The 17,083-nt window shown below is 31.8% G+C and overlaps 1 protein-coding gene across 4 annotated transcripts; it reads left to right on the top strand.

The window, feature by feature from the left end:
- The first annotated feature begins 3,798 nt into the window (after positions 1-3,798).
- Positions 3,799-16,845, top strand: LOC141690266 (phosphatidate cytidylyltransferase 4, chloroplastic-like). Of its 4 annotated transcripts, none has more exons than XM_074494969.1 (7): positions 3,809-4,247; positions 5,147-5,415; positions 6,247-6,434; positions 8,124-8,245; positions 15,195-15,328; positions 15,690-15,805; positions 16,429-16,845. In XM_074494969.1, exons 1-7 carry the CDS (start codon positions 4,008-4,010, stop codon positions 16,518-16,520), a joined length of 1,161 nt encoding a protein of 386 aa, XP_074351070.1. In that variant the 5' UTR covers positions 3,809-4,007; the 3' UTR covers positions 16,521-16,845. The 4 variants fall into 4 exon arrangements, 2 of the variants coding, with proteins under 2 accessions (XP_074351070.1, XP_074351069.1); XM_074494968.1 differs by having other exon boundaries at positions 3,812-4,247; positions 8,121-8,245; XR_012562703.1 differs by lacking the exons at positions 15,690-15,805; positions 16,429-16,845 and adding an exon at positions 12,646-14,925 and having other exon boundaries at positions 3,799-4,247.
- Positions 16,846-17,083: the final 238 nt, after the last annotated feature.

The raw sequence follows: 17,083 nt of genomic DNA, 5'->3' as shown, positions 1-17,083 counted from the left end.
AAGAAAAGGTTAGTGAACCTTTAAAGATTGAGAAAAAGATAAGTTCTTCGATTCCAGTCTATCAAACTACAATGCATGATGATGATTTGATAGAAGATGAAACTGTTCAAATTATGAAGAGAAGAAAGATAATTGAAGAATCTAAAACAACATCTGACACTGCTCAAGTTGTTCAGAATGAAGAACAACAAGCTACAGAAGAAACAGCAAATTCTGATCAAGTTAATTTGGAAAAGATGACAATTATGTCTGATAAGAAGAAGCTGTTATGGAAGAAAGCTACTCCAGTTGAACCAAAATCCAATCTTATGATGAATCAACTCGCAATATTTGGATTGAGATCCAAGCAACCTAGAGATAAAGCTGGATTAGGTTCTGATGAAGAGAAGATACAAACAGGAGTAGAAGTTACTCTAAGAGATCCTTTCATGTTGACAGACAAACCATATGAACAAATCAAACAAAAGCACCTTGACAAAGTGTTGTCTGCTCAAATTGTGATTGATGCTCATGATAAGGATAATCTAAAGGAGAAATTGATTTTATTTCTCTATGATGGATTAACTTACAGACTAGTTGATACTGATGTGCTAAAGAAGTCTGTCAGAGAACTTCAACGTATTCACTCTCTTCTGGAAGTAAAATATGATGTTACAAGAAGATGGTTAGAATACATTTTGAAGGCTATAAGAGATCTATTTAGAATCTCTGGTACAAGACTTCTCAGTATATACCAATGATTACTGAAGGTGATGGAAGAGAAATTCCTATACTGAAGAACTTTGCTAAGGTGGAAGTTATTCTGAAAGGAAAATGCTTATGTTATAATGAAAACTCTTCACATCCAAGAGTTATCAGACTTGGTGATGGACTTGAAAGAACATCAATTCAAGCTCTCAGAACAGCCATTTATCAAATTGGTGATAATAAAGATGAAGAACTGATGCAGGTCAAAGCACAGTTAGTTGAAGTTCTGAGGAAAGCTGAAGACAAGCTGGTAATATATTTTGTTAAGAATCATTATGGATTCAGATTGATCCAGTGAAGTTGGTAAAGATACAAGGACTGTAAGTTGTAATTAATAGTCTTATTAAACTCTCATTGCATTTGAACTTAAATGTTTTTGACATCATCAAATCTATTAACTTGTATATTTTTGCACAATTTACAAGTTGGGAGAGATTGTTAGATATATTTGAGATGTCATGTCTAATATGTTTCATGTTTAGTTTTCAGATCTTAACAAACAGGAAATATCAGTACTTACTGGAACCAGTACTTACCGGAAGTTTGAACTTAAGGATATCAGAACTTAGATTATCATAAGATAAATATCAGAAGATGGATATCAGAACTTAAGTACGGGAGGACTTATAGTTAAGGAAGGAAGCTGATTTACAGGATAGAAGATCAAGACTAATACAAAAGAAGATATACATGAAAAGAGTTAGAAGATAAGAAGACTTGTATAAGATATCTGATTGATATATTTTAGGAGACAGAATTATATTCCATATCAATTAGAAGTTATCTTGAAACTGTGTACTATATAAACACAGACATAGGTTTACACTATATGTGTTATCATTATCGAGAAGATCATACATTGTAACCTAGCAGCTCTCGTGATATTTGTTCATCACTGAGAGAGAACAGTTCCATTGTAACATAGTTTATTATATCGAATATATTTGTTTACTGTTACTTGTGTTCGAAATCGATTTGATTGTATTCTACACTGTATTCAACCCCCTTCTACAGTGTTGTGTGACCTAACACGCTTCCGTGATTCCTTATTTTTCTGCTCAACGGCTTGAATAACTGGAGTCTGAGCTTCTAGTTCATCTTCAGATGTTTTACTGTCATTGGAAACCAAGGCACTAGTTCCATCAATAACATGTCCTTGACCAGCTCTCAATGACTTCATCTGTAACATTTCCAGCTCATAGGTCTTCAAGTTCCCATACAAGACTTCCGGGGTCCTTCTGCTTAAATCTCTTCCTTCTCTAATAGCAGAAATCTTTTGTTCTAAATGATCAAGAAGGGTGAGCAAGAATTTAAGGTTGACCTCTTCAGCTTCATAATACTTGTCATGAAACTGCAAATCATTTATCAGCTTATAGAACCTTTCAAAAACCTCAGTTATACTTTCCTTAGGTTTAGCCATAAAACCCTCATATTGTGAAACCAAAATCCTTCTTTGATTTGATCTAACCTCTTCTGTTCCCTCACACGGTATTTCAATTTTCCCCAAAGTATAAAACAACTTTAAGTATACTTGAATGACGACATTATATTCACTTGCCTCTATGAACTTCTTGGATTATCCTGTAACACAGAATTGTACTTAAAGCCTATAATAAGGAGACACATTATATATTTTGTGCAAAGGCACAAAAGGAACACTTATCAAATATGTTTTGATGCAACTTATGGTGATATCCAATTCGTGACCATAAACAGTAATATAAATCATTCACACATATAAAGTACACAAACCTGATGAGGTATGTAACTGGGCTGTACCACTTGTTTGGGAGACCAATTTAGTTGTCTTAGTCTTTACATAGGGTGGATAAGTTATGTTTTTTCTCACCCGATCTGAATGAATCGTGTGAAAAATGAGACAATATGGCAGACCTTTAGGCGCAAAAAAAGGAGACAATGATTCATGCATCATTGATCAAAAAAGAGATTAGACACACATACACAGAATTCATCATGATTTGATTTTGTAAACACTGCTGTAAACTTTATCAGCACACCATCATCTCCTGCCAAAATAAAAACAAATATAAGTAAAAAATAAATATATAAACATATAAAATCTACACAAATAACAATACTAATCAGAGATTAGACACACATATACTTAATTCACCACGATCAAAAATTCATGTGCTATGTATTTAGGCATAGGTTAAAAAATCATGCATCATTAATCAAAAAAATAAATATAAGTAAACAATAAGTATATGAACATATAAAATCAATATAAATAACAATACTAAAATCACGAAAATCAGAGATTAAAAAGATGGACATAATTACTAATCTGTAGAGCACGTATAACCTGCAAAAAGAGAGAGAAGAATGAGATTCAGAGATTAGAAATTTATGTAAATAAGAAAATTGATTCATTCGTCTCATCAAAAATAGGTACGTGTTTATATCTGTATATATCTATCTACTTCACATAAAAGCAAAAATTAAGGAAAATATTAATTAGTGATTATTTTGATGAAGAATTTGAAATTCAAAACATAACCAATAAGGAAACTGAAAATTATTATTGACATAGAGATTTAACCAAATATTAGAAAACCATGCAAATCTTTTTAAATATTGTCAGTTTCCTTAGATAAGATGTTTAAAATTCAAAATATACCTAATTTAGTGTTAGTATGGTTAATAAATGGGTAATAGATGGATAATCCATGGGTTTATAGTTTTATATGTAAAATGGGTCATGAGTAAACCATTTAAAGTTGAACTATCCATAGTTGAAAATATATTTACCAAAATGGACACAGAGTAATATAATTTTTATAGGATGGGAGGATATTTAGTGTAATTTGATTTTTTGTTTGCTAGCAAAGTTTAAGAATATATTGATATTAATATTAATATTGATATTGATATTGATTTTACTACTTTTGATAATTTTTTAAATGTATAAAGTTGAATGTAATATCTAAAACAGAAAAAAATTATAAAAATGAACTGAAAAGATAGTATCAAGGATAGCTTGGACTTGCTCTGGCAGCCGGCTCGACTCTGGTACCCCCCCCCCCCCCCCATGGGATCACACCCGACCCATACGCCCAAACAAACGGTGGACTATCCTCCTTGCCATTTACCAGTCACAAGACTCGTAACTATCCCCCTCCTCTCTCTCTCTCTCTCTCTCCCCCTCTCTCTCTCCACACTCTCTGCTTTCTCCTTCAATGACGATTTCACCAATATAAAAACACACACACAAATCTCACACACTACACACAATTTCAATGGCGTGTTCATCAACATACATAGACTTGGAACGATGCAATCTAATCCCCTTCTCTCTCTCCCCCTCTCTCTCCTCCAAAACCCTATTTCTCAACCGCCTCTCCTCCTCTCCTAATTCCCTCATCTTCGCAGACTCCACACGCACCTTTCGGATTCTTCGAGCCACGTATTCCAATCATAGACGGATAATTACGTGTTTAGCTCATTCCCAAAGTTTCACTGATAGTTCAAATAGTGAGGTACTCATCATTTACGCGATAAACTTCATCATTTACGCGTTTTAGCTGATTTTGAAAGTATAGGTGATTAGTACGAAAAATGAGCTAATTAGGATTTCTTGATTAATGTTGCCTTTTTTTTCTACTCGATTAATTGATAACCTCGATAAATTATGTGTTTATCTAATTCCAGAAGTATATTGGTAGTACACATAGTGAAGTAGTCATAATTTCTCGATTAATTATGCTTTTTGTGATTTGTGTAGTATCTAGATCAATTGATAACCTCGATAAATTATGTGTTCAGCTGATTCGGAAAGTATAGATGATAGTACGCATAATGACCTAATCCTGATTTCTCGATTATTTATACTTTTTAATCTCGATTAATTAATAGCCTCAGTGAATATGTTTAGCTGATTAGGAAAGTGTAGGTAATATTACGAAGAATGAAGTAGACATGATTTCTCTATTATTTATGCTTTTTGTGATTTATGTAGAAATTCAATTATTTTATAACCTGGATAAGTTAGGTGTTTAGCTGATTCGGAAAGTATAGGTGATTGTACAATGAATGAGCTAGTCGTGATTTCTCGATAATTTACGCTTTTTATGATTTATGTAGAATCTCGATTAATTGATAGCCTCGATAAATTATGTGTTTAGCTGATTCGGAAAGTATAGGTGATATTACAAATAATGAGGTAGGCGTTCTCCATTATTTACGGTTTTTGTGATTTAGTTAGAATCTCAATTAATTGATAACCTGGTTAAATTATGTGTTTACCTGATTCAAAAAGTATTTGTGGTAGTACAAATTGTCTATTATTTCGTAAAACTATTGTAGATGATGGAAAGGGAATCACTGGAAATAGTTTATTATGGTTTGGAATTTGACAAGCTGTAATTTATTGGTAAAGGAGGGATTATCATCGGAAGCTCAACATAAAGCAAGCCAGTTGAAAAAAAGGGTTGTATTTGGACTTGGCATTGGAGTTTGTGTTGGAGGTGTGGTACTTGCTGGAGGATGGGTTTTCACAGTTGCCCTTGCTGCTGCTGTTTTTGCTGGTGCACGCGAGTACTTTGAGCTGGTTAGAAGTCGTGGAATTGCTGCTGGGATGACACCTCCGCCTCGGTTTGTATCACGAGTGTGCTCTGTTATCTGTGCGCTCATGCCTTTGGTGACACTGTAAGATTTTAATGTTCTCTAGAATCTACCCCTGCAACTCGCCCACAATAGTTGTTATATAGAAAATAGCAGTATGTGTCTTATTTGTAGCATTACAGACTAACTTGGATGGAGGATATACTTTTGCCATCATTGTTTGATCTATTTCTGAGAATTTATGTATCGACTTACTAGCTCTTTTCTGTAATAGATAGATGATAGATCATAGATGTACCGTTTGGCTGTTAATCTGTGTTTTCATATGGATTTCCAGATGTGAAATGTTGTCTTTGGAAAATCATAATTCTTAAATAAATGATGCAAATTGAATACATTTGTGTTCCTCTCAGAGTTTCAGACATAATTTTGCTAGAATGAACTGAATTAAAGAATTAATATAAGGGAGAAGAGAAAGAGGTCATTGTTCTAAGCAGTTTTTCAGACATAAACTAGTGGTCATTGCTCTAAGCATGGGAGGGTAAAATCCATATTTTGGTGTTAGTCAATGTTGTCCTGACCATGGTCATTTGTCATAAGATCTTGATGGTTGATATTACCGTGCGTATAGACACTTTCTTGCCTTTCTGAGGTGCACCCTCCGTTTCACTTCTCATCATTGATCATATTTCATATGCCGAAAAATGACCTATTTAATAGTTCTGCCTTTTGATTTGTGTTTCTGAAATTTTTAGGTAATCTATACTGTATCTTATATACTCTCTTAAGTGCATAAGCAGAACTTGAATCTTCTAAGTTAATGATGCTGGACAAAATAATTTTTGTGTTAACCATTTAACTAAATTTTGTTAATTTTTTCTTTCAGCCTTTGATCAGTATCAAATGTATTGTCAGGTATATGGGCCAGATTGATGTCTCCGTGACTTCCGCGGCTTTTATTGTAGCTATGACATTGCTATTGCAGAGGGGTCCTCGTTTTTCTCAGCTCAGTAGTGCAATGTTTGGCTTATTTTATTGTGGATATCTTCCTTGTTTCTGGGTGAAGCTTCGATGCGGTCTAGCTACTCCAGCTTTAAACACAAGTAAGAATATGGATTTTCCGGTTATGTGATTGTTGAGTAGTGTCACAAATAAGTTCTTTTATGCATTCTTTTTAGCCATATATCTCGGAATTAGAATTTCAGTTATTGACTTATTGGTTGCCTTTTTAACACAAGTCCAAAAGTCAGACTTTTAAAGTCTACTAGAAGGCCTTACATTTTAAGGTCAACTCTAGTCTCTACCTACAAATCTCTTGGTATGACTTTGTTTCAGGATGTCAATATCTAGCAGTTTAAACTTTAGACTATGCATACATGTATGGTATAAAGCTGATCGGTAATTTGCACTTCTGCACTAGTTATATTAATTTTAAATCTCTGCATGTATGATCGTATATCTTGAGATTCTGAATCATGCATAATAAAGTAACTGAAAAATCTTTAGTTTTTGATATGACGTGTTTAATTTTTTTTAACAAAAGTAGAATTTTCAAATTCAGTTTAGTCTTTATAGTATTCTGTGCATTGTACCATACTTGTGCCATCAGGTGAAGTAGGATGTGGTTTAAGAAAAGGTTTAAAACATTTGATATCTATCTTCACAGGGAATCAGAAGAGACAATAAATGCTTAAATTTATTAAATGATTATCAATCAAAATATTGATTAAAATTCGACTCCCCTGCAGTACAAGGTTCTTAAGGAACAAGTTTGTCCACTTGTACATAAATCATCAAATAGCTTCAGTTGATTCATCAAAAAATTCTTGTACTAATCATCCAAATTTTCACGGTCTATCTTTAATTCTTTGTATCTCTCCAAGGCTTTGCAGTAGTCGAGGATAAAAAAATAAGATTGTTTAAGGATGCCTTTTGATCATGAAGTAGTCCTTCGAAAAATTGGAACTTTGAGTACTATAGTTTAGACTAGGCAATGACAATTGCAGTTGTCAGATCATGCTTCACCTTGCTTGAGCATCAATTTACTAAGAAAATATGTAAATGAGAAAAAGTATGAGAAAATTCGGCTCTTAATGCCACATGATGCGAGTGAGTTTTAAGAAAAGGGTCGAGCAGGGATTGAATTCTGTTCCTGCAAATAAATCCTGATTCCTTTGCTGTTTTAAATGATCCTTAGTATATGTTTGTAGGATTTAACTTTGATTAAAATGACATGATTACATCTGTATAGGTGTAAAATCCAAACTAGATACTAAGAATCTAATCTTAAAAATTTTCATTACTATTGCAATATATCTGAATTCCTATCAGATATCTGACACCATATATCTAAATTCTAGAATATTACTAAATAAATAATACAAGTATGATTTACAACACAGTTGTATCGCAATAGTAATATAAATTAGTTAAAAACAACTTAATTATTTTATGTTCCGCATCAGCATACCTGATATGTTCGTATCAGATTCTAACTGGTGTGGCCCCATGGTTCAATTAATATATATCTTATCTCATTGCAATACCCCATGCTTGTTACTTTTTCTAGATTCTTATATTAAATTTATTCTTTAGCTGCCAAGAGACAAATATTATTAGAAAATAAAAAAGTTCAGTTATAGATACCTAGTAGCAAGAGTATGCCAAAAGTACTTATTTCATTTGATAAGCTTCTCCATGCGCATATTCCATCGCTTGGTCGCTTTGTTTTTTTCTTTTTATTAAATTTTAATCTTTGTTACTTTACTTAACTGGGTATTTTTGTGAAGAAGTGGGAGCAATATGGCCTGTGCTTCTAGGTGGACAAGCTCAGTGGACTGTGGGTCTTGTTGCGACATTAATTTCATTTAGCAGCATAATTGCAGCCGATACATATGCATTTGTTGGTGGAAAGGTAATCTATTTTGCTCTTGTAAATTTTTACTTTCATTTCTCTATGCCTTTTTGATACTTTTTTGTTTACCTTTTCTAGTGTATTGTCATTCTTTCCACTTGCAGTTTTTTTCCACTTTTCGCTGAATGAACTGGAAGTTTAGTCTATTAGGTCTCATGTGTGTCTAGTGTTCCCTGTGCTATGCCTACAATAAATATCTTAAGCTCCTTAGGTGATTAATGATTTCTTGCAGTAATATATGGAGTCATTTGGCATGTTGACGAGTATATTAGGCTTGATATATGGAATTTATATGTATCTGTGGTTTTAACTTTCCAAAACAGTCAAATGTGTGATAATATTGTGTTCTGAAACAGATTATTTAAATGAACTTTGACAAGCGTATGGACTGGTAATTGTATCAGCTTAAACACTTCATTTTAAAGCATTAAAAATGATTTTTCTTTTACAATATTTTATGATTAACTCTTTCTTTTATGTTTTATGAAATTATACAAGCAATAAAAGTTACAGAGGTAAACATAGCTGATTATCTCTGCAAAGGGTGTCGCACCTTAGGTAATTGTTGACAGTAATGTTTCGAGGCAGTTTGCATCTCAACAACTATAGTTGGCTTGATATTTAGAATCCATGTACTGGTTTTGATTTCCGAAACCAATTATTATATTTTGTTCAATAATTCTTTGGGATAATTAATTCATACGTACTTGAACTATAGGTCATTTTGGGTTAAGGTCCTTGAACTAAAAAAGCCAATGTTCGCGTATTTTAACTTTCCAGAAGTTTGATTAGCGTCCCTCCGTCAGAATTTGACTAATGTCCATTAGTCAATTAGGGTTCTTCAACTTCTTGAATTTGGGGGGTTTTTGATTCGTTGATGCAATGATGAAATTGAGAATATAGGAAGTTTCGGGAGGTCAAGCTGAAGAGATCTATCTAGGTTTCAATGGCATAGAAATTTGATTAGCGTCCCTCCGTCAGAATTTGACTAATGTCCATAAGTCAATTAGGGTTCTTCAACTTCTTGAATTTGGGGGTTTTTGATTTGTTGATGCAATGATGAAATTGAAAATATATCGGGAGGTCAAACTGAAGAGAGCTATCTAGGTTTTAATGGCATAGGATGATCGGAATGGTGGTCGGGAAACCATGACCATTTTCCGGCCACCACAAAATTACTATGCTTTCCATTCTCCGCAATCGAAATCTACATGAATATCTTCGGTTTGACCTCCCGAAACTTCCGGCACCTTCAATTTCATCAACCCATCAACGAATCAAAAACCCCCCAAATTCAAGAAGTTAAAGAATCCTAATTGACTAACCAACGTTAGTCAAAATTAAACAGAAGGATGCAAATAAGATTTTTGAAATGTTTTGGGATTTCAATATTTTAAAACATAGATCAGGGACCTAGACAACACAAGGCATATAGTTGAGGGACTTTTAAATTAATTTTCCCTGGTTCCTTTTGTGTTCTTTAAATATTTTCATTTATCCCTTCTTTTTTTTATTTTTCTATAATTTTTATATTATTAAATAATTTTTCTTTGGTTTTTCTTTTTAACATTTTTATATTTTGTATCGTTTGTGTTATTTATTCTTCCAACATGTTATCATATTAAATTTTAATTAAAAGGTAAACTAATTACAAAAGCTATATGTAAATTCATGATCTTAATTTAATGGTGACTGTTTTTATGCTACAATAGCAAATACTTTATTTTTGATTTTGTCACATTATCGTGCCTTGCATGGATTTCGTGCAACTCATAGTACATTTTTACGACACACTTACAAAACCAAGGGTTCATATTTCAAGTTAGTTGCCTAATCTAAAATAGTTCATGTCTCATAGTTCTTCTCTATATGTACACAATATATTATTATAATATAAAAATACATCCGATCGATTAATCGTCCTGATTAATTTAGGTCCATATAAAGTATACTTTCTTAACTTGTTTTATGATTTCAAGTTTTTATATAAAAATTGAATAAATTTTTATTTGAAAAAAGAAAATTTTAAAAATAAGTTATGGAACTATACTTTATATGCAACTTAAAATTCGTGCCGAACATCTCTCCAAAATGTAAAGAAATGGATGAGACAGAGGGAGTATAGTTTAATTTAGTTAAGGCCCAACTCATCTATACTACACCATAATAACCAGAATAGGGTATAATTTGTAGTCTGGTAAACCATCATTTTGGTTATCCCTTTTCATCACGACCGTCGGACGCTCTTCATCAAATAATCAGAGCCGTTAGATCCAAATACTAAAAAAATACATTTTATAAGTTCTCCTGCCAACAACAAACATTTATATTATTACTAGCCTATAATCCGTGCGATGCACTGGCTAATTATGATATTTATAATTTTATTATTTTAATTATTTATAAAAATAAATTATAAAAAACAATATTTATATATTATTGAGATTAATGAACTTAAAATATTTATATATTATTTTGTATGTATTATATTATTGAAAGATTCAAAATTTAGATAGTTAAAATCTTAAAAAGTCCTCCTACTATAGTCTCCAGCCTATAGGTGGCTTAGGCCAGAGGAAGCTGGTGGGAGTGTTGAATAGTATAGGTGATGATTTTGTCTTGTTTTTTTAAAATTGTTTTTTAATTTTTTCTCGATTTAGTAATTATTTTGTTATATTATAATGTGAATTACTAAAATTTATTTTGGAAGTTAAAAATAGGTAAGAAAAAAAATTGAGTGCGATTAGAAATTAGTTGGGTAATAATTCACAAAATTTTTAGTTATATTAGATCAATGATTCGATTTTTTTTAATTAAATTATATTTTTTAAATTTTGTTTTGGAAGGTTTTAACCAACCGACCAAGCAAATTTCTATTTCACTTATTATGGAAAACAACAATATAACATTATTATTAGGAAGATAATTCAGCTTGTAAAAAATACCCTAATTGATATAGATGATGCACACCTCAAAATTTGGACAATTATATGAATTCTGAGAGTCGTTGGCAATTTGAGGTAGCTAATTATAATTGATGTATGTTAAGTTGTATGAACACAGCATGAACAATTGGTTTTCAGTCCTAAATATAAAATTGTTTTTTATTTTATGGGTGTCCTATTTTAAATATAATATATGTGTCCTATTTTAAATATAATATGAAATATAATTTAGGTGACCTATTTTAAAGATAATAGAATGCTGAAGGACCAACAACCAAAATTTCAATATTTCGTTGTCTTTAGCTTTTTTTAGTATTTTGGACAGTTGAATTCCAAAATTAAGGTATTTTGGTCATTCTTCCTTTCTTTTAAATAAATGTTCAATAATTATATATAATATAAATATTACTCAATATTGATATAATATTTGATTCTATTATTATCTATGTAATTAATTTATAATGTTGATATAATAAATTTGATTACCTTTTAGCATTATAGCATTAAAATATAAGATTTTTAAGGTGTATATCTTGGTTTGTTTTGTAGTTATTCATAATAATTATGTGACACTAACTTTATTTTAAGGTAATTTCCGTGTTAGAAATCTCTACTTAAACACGTGAATTTTTAGAATATATTACATAATTATACATAACATAAATAATCCTCAATTTTGATATACTATTTCATTATATCATACTTATTCTGTTCACAACATAAACTGGGGGATGTATGGGGGATGTACTCCGGGTTCTTGATGAGAAAGGTTGTAGGTGAGGTGTTTGTTTTTCCGTGTGATACAATATGTTGTGTCCTACGTATGTTGTATTATAATTCTTTTTATTTTTTATAATTTATTTAATAATTAATATATGGGTTTGCTTATATAGGAAATTATTAAGTATTTTTTTGGAAGGTGTTAACCAACCAACCAAATTATCATATGTTTTGCTTATAATAGTATAGTATAGATATATTTATAAAGATACATATAAGCTCTCAGGTTCGAATCCCGCTAACAAAAAACATTTATATTATTATTTATAAAAATACATATATGTTTTCAGGTTCAAATCTCATCAACAACAAACATTTACATTATTATTTATGAATAAGATCTCATAAATCATATACTATTTAAACAATTTTAACTTAACTTGAAATTATACACAAAGAAATTATAAATATACAATCATTATTTAATATTAAATTATATATATAGAATTTTAATAAAATTATATAAAATAAAATACAAATATATAAATATTAATCAAGACCCGTGCATTGCACGGGCCGTAAGCTAGTAACTTTAAAAGACTAACATAATTAAATATTGCACCCACTTTAAAAAGGAAGAAAACCCTAATCAAAGATCATTCAGCACAAGTTCACAATCAAAATCAGGTTCGAAATCTAAACAAAGTCGGACTCAACCATATGCTTCAAATGCAGGTAAGTGTTCCCGTAAGAGTGAACGATGTTTGGTTGATGAGGATGAAGAAGAGGAACAAGAGTTCGAACTTGAAGAGACCACTGCCACACTTGAAGATGATTGGGAGGCTGAGTTTCAAGATGAAGATGACTTGGATAAAGATGATGAATGAAATGTGGGAGCCTGGATTTTACTAAAAAAATTAATTTTCTAATCTTGATGCGAAAGTTTAGGATAATCTTTTGCTCGAGAACTCTAAATTAATATATTATTATGTTATTTTTGCTTTAGGAGTGTGATGAATATATAATAAAGTATAAACTATGTTATGAATCCAAATTATTTTATGTATAAACCCAAAGTAACATATTTTAATTTTTTTTGTTAAATGTACACTTTGCTTAAAAGAAGCGTGCGCCTCGCTTTACGCTTCGCGCCTAGGCTCAGGGAGGGTTTGCGCCTCGGTGTGCTTTATGCTTTCGATAACTAACCAAAGGTTTAGATACCTATTGAAATTGTTTATAATTAATAAGATAATAAGATATTATTAGTAGTAACACTACATAATTTAAGTTAGCTCTTATTAAAAAATTTGTCGCCAAGCCCGTGTCTTGCACGGATTTTAGACATGCAAGTGTGAAGTATTTAAATATTGTAACTAAAATCGACAATGACAATCTTAAAAAATATGATAGGAATAAAATATTCTGTTTACAAAAGTTACAATAACAAATAGCTTAATCTTATTTCATATATTAAATAGTGTTAATTGTCAATATTAAGAAATTATTTTGAAGTACCTAATATTTTACCAGTAAATAAGTAATTAAGTTATTTCGTGATTTGCACAAGTTGTAAGTTAGTGGGAACTGAGCATAAATATGTACATTGATGCTTAGCATGTTATTGACTACTATTTTTTTGATTATTTTTGTCCGTCGTGAAAATTATTTATTATGTTTTGTTTCAGTCATGTGGCTTCAACCGATATATGGATGGACATTGTTTTAAGGCTCATCTGGTGACTTGGTGTACAATTAAAAAGACTGACACTATGAAAGTGATTGATTAGAAACCAAAACATACTTAGCTTCGACTGCAAGAATCTGCAAAACAATTTTTCTTCTGTATTCCTTGCGATTAACATCTAATCACTACAAGCAATAGAGGAAAGCTGCTTACTCTGCAGTAGGCCTTTATGAACTTTCGAGGCTTTGTGCTTAATATTAAAATTGGGTTCTGTGTTACATTACATGCTTTTACAATTGCAATACTCCATTAAACTGACAACTAGGATAAATAAATTATTAGCTTCTAATTCATACTTCCAGTTACTAGCTTATATTCTGTAGTGTGAACCTAGGATATGAAACAGTGTGATTTTGTTTTGGGCCCTTTATCTTAAGGATGTGCAATAGGATTCCTTGCACACCCTCTCTACTGTCCCTGCTCCGCAGCAGAAAAAAAGGTCCAGATTGAATAAAAGCTTCATATTGCAGAGGAATGTAGGCAATTATATTTTTTGGTATTGTAAAGATTGGTGCTGAATTCCAAAATAAAGTGAGACTTCGTTTTTATGGAAAAATGGGTGGTTTTCCTGAATGTAAAGTGTGATAAATTTTCAGGAATGATGAGTATTAATAGTATTTAAGTGTATTAGTATAGTAGAATTGGGTGGAGTATGTAGGTAGTTTAGTCTTTTGTAGTCAATACTTGTGTTTGTCTATAAAAATACCTGATGTAACATCCATTGGGAATTATGAATGAGTATATGGAAAATGTCATTTGCCACCAAATCTCTTTCTCTCTCTATACTGATTCTTACTTTCTCTCTCTATACTGATTCTTACTTTCTCTCTCTAGGGTTTCTAAACCAATTCTATCTCTAATCTCTCTAAAACTCTGTCTCTTTCTCATTTATTTGCTAAATCTCTCCGTTTCTTCTCTGATTTCTCTCTGATCTTCTCTCTATCCCTGTTTCTATCTGTTATCTACTTAATTCTGCAATCATAAACCAGAAAATACCAAAAATATACTTAAAACTCCTAAAACTAGGTCAGGAACTCATCAATTCCTGACATAAACCCTGCTAAGGTTCTTTTTTTCACCTTTCTCCCTCTCCCAGCCATACCTAGTGATTGCACATAATATTCCGTTTATTACCTTCTTTTTTGAATTTGCTGTTAATATAACAATTTCTTTTATATAAATAGGAAATACAGTGTGGAACTTTCTGTCAATTGCACTTTCAGCATAGACACCGGAAATATGTGAGGAAGATGCTTACCATGTATTATGATGTATGCTCAATTCATTAGTTATTCAAGTGAAAAATATTCAACTAATAATTTTCTAGTAATAATCACAGACTATATCCTTGGCCAACTTTTTCCTATTCAAATACTTTGGTGTTAGTTTGTGTAATCCTTATTTTCCAGTACCTTGGGCAGATAAATATTAACGATTTTGTCCGGACAAAATGTTTGCTGGTTTAAAATGGAAATGTCTTTTCTTTTTTTTTTACTATAGCTTATTGGATTGATGTTGACGTTTTCTAAATTTTATCTAGGCTTTTGGTAAGACGCCACTTACAAATATTAGTCCAAAGAAGACATGGGAGGGAGCTCTAGCAGGCTTAGGTGGTTGCATAGCAACATCTATTATACTATCAAAAGTTCTCTCTTGGCCAAAGTCGGTACTGAGGTATTAATTCAGTTTTTGATTATAAAATGCATTAGTATAGATGGAAACAGCCACGAGTGAAGTCCATATTATCGTCTTCATGGTTTCCCATGCTTCAGTTTTTTCAATACCGGCATAACATGCTTTTATCCAAGGAATTTGAGTTGCAAAGAAATTTTTGGTGATTTATTTTCTTAAAATGGACATGATCAAATTTTAAAACTAATTTTTTTGGCATTTGTTCGTTAACATATGGAGGTTGACACATGATATTTTGGAGGCAACTATCAGAAGAACTGAGTCAAAAGTTTTTGAAGTTTGTGTTTCACTTGTTTCTCATTAAGGACTTAATATTTGCATTTTATATATTGTTCTTTGGCAGTGCTGTAGCTTTTGGTTTTCTGAACTACTTTGGATCTCTTTTTGGTGACCTCTTGGAGTCTATGATAAAACGCGATGCTGGTGTCAAGGACTCAGGTTCCCTCATCCCTGGTCATGGTATAATACGTTTACCCCTTCGTCGTAAATGGTTGCTTATCTTTTGCTGCTACCATTCTGATAATGAATATTTCATAAATTTATATGCATTGTCTAGTGTCAATGATTAATCATTCACCTGCTTTGAAAAAATGTGGAAGGATGGAGTCATAAAATTAACTTGTTCACTTAATCAGTTAATGTTTACTGCTCAGTCTGGACTGATATGCTAAAAGCCCATTTCGCTTCTGAATAAATATGCTTGACCAAAACAAGAAAACCTAGAATAGTAACAATTTAACATCAATAATCTATCAGGATCTGGAATTTAGAAGCTACCGTTAAAATCTTTTGAGAAGTATGAAGAATAAGGGGGATTCAGTTATAGAAATATTTATTTTTTATCTATCATAATGCTGGAAACATTTAGTTATCTACTATTTATAGAACTACTTGACAAGCTTCGACTTCTACTGATTATTAGTAAGTGGTAACCAGTCCTAAAAGAATAGTCTCTTATTCTCTCTATTACTATTCAACAGTCAACACTGATTTACTATTTCTATTTTCGTGGTGGCTTGACATCCCTTACCCCTTCCATCTCATCAATATGGCGGGGTATCCTGACACTGTCGTTTGTGCAGGTGGGATACTTGACAGGGTTGACAGTTATATGTTTACTGGTGCATTAGCTTACTCTTTCGTCAAAATATTGCTACCTCTCAATGGAGTTTAAGCCCTGCACCGAGTTGCAAAAGAAATTTTGAGCAAGCACCCTGTACATGCATATATAGTCTTGTATCATAATGCGGATCAGTAAATCACAGTAAAGCCGGAGTCTGGTGTCTACAAGAGGAAAAAGGTTTCGCCATGGAAAGAAACAGTCAGGGACGATCCACAGCCCAGTTTGATCTTTGAAACTCAATCCTTCATTTACATTGGCTAGAATAGAAAATTTCAGTAATTGTAAATTACCACAACTTATGTTTTGCATAAGTTAAAAGTCACAATCAAATTTAATTTGAGTTGAATAAAATTTTATATGCAATTTATTTTGTTGACGTTGCCGAGCATTTTCAAGATAGTATGGAAAGTTGATTTTTGTATCAAAATTTGATAGTATGGACTTTTGGGAGAAGGAGGTGTATTAATGAACTTCAGTTGATGATTAAGCCCTGCCTTTAGTTTTGGATGTCAAAACTAATCTCAAACTTCGTATGAATAACTACACATTTCTTTTGAATTTTTACAGAAAATGGTGTTGTTTGCTTGCTTGCACGTTTGTCTCATAATTTATAA

Source organism: Apium graveolens, chromosome 10 (assembly GCF_009905375.1).
Source record: "Apium graveolens cultivar Ventura chromosome 10, ASM990537v1, whole genome shotgun sequence".
NCBI classification, from domain to species: domain Eukaryota; kingdom Viridiplantae; phylum Streptophyta; class Magnoliopsida; order Apiales; family Apiaceae; genus Apium; species Apium graveolens.
The sequence above is the reverse complement of the archived record's forward strand: the minus strand, read 5'-3'. Positions and strand labels throughout refer to the sequence as shown.

Excerpts from the sequence above, each read along its gene's own strand:
- LOC141690266 (XM_074494968.1), top strand. The coding sequence starts at position 4,008 with ATGGCGTGTTCATCAACATACATAGACTTGGAACGATGCAATCTAATC. Across the intron at positions 6,435-8,120 it reads TACTCCAGCTTTAAACACAA|AAGTGGGAGCAATATGGCCT; the intron begins GTAAGAATATGG and ends ATTTTTGTGAAG. Across the intron at positions 8,246-15,194 it reads ATGCATTTGTTGGTGGAAAG|GCTTTTGGTAAGACGCCACT; the intron begins GTAATCTATTTT and ends AATTTTATCTAG.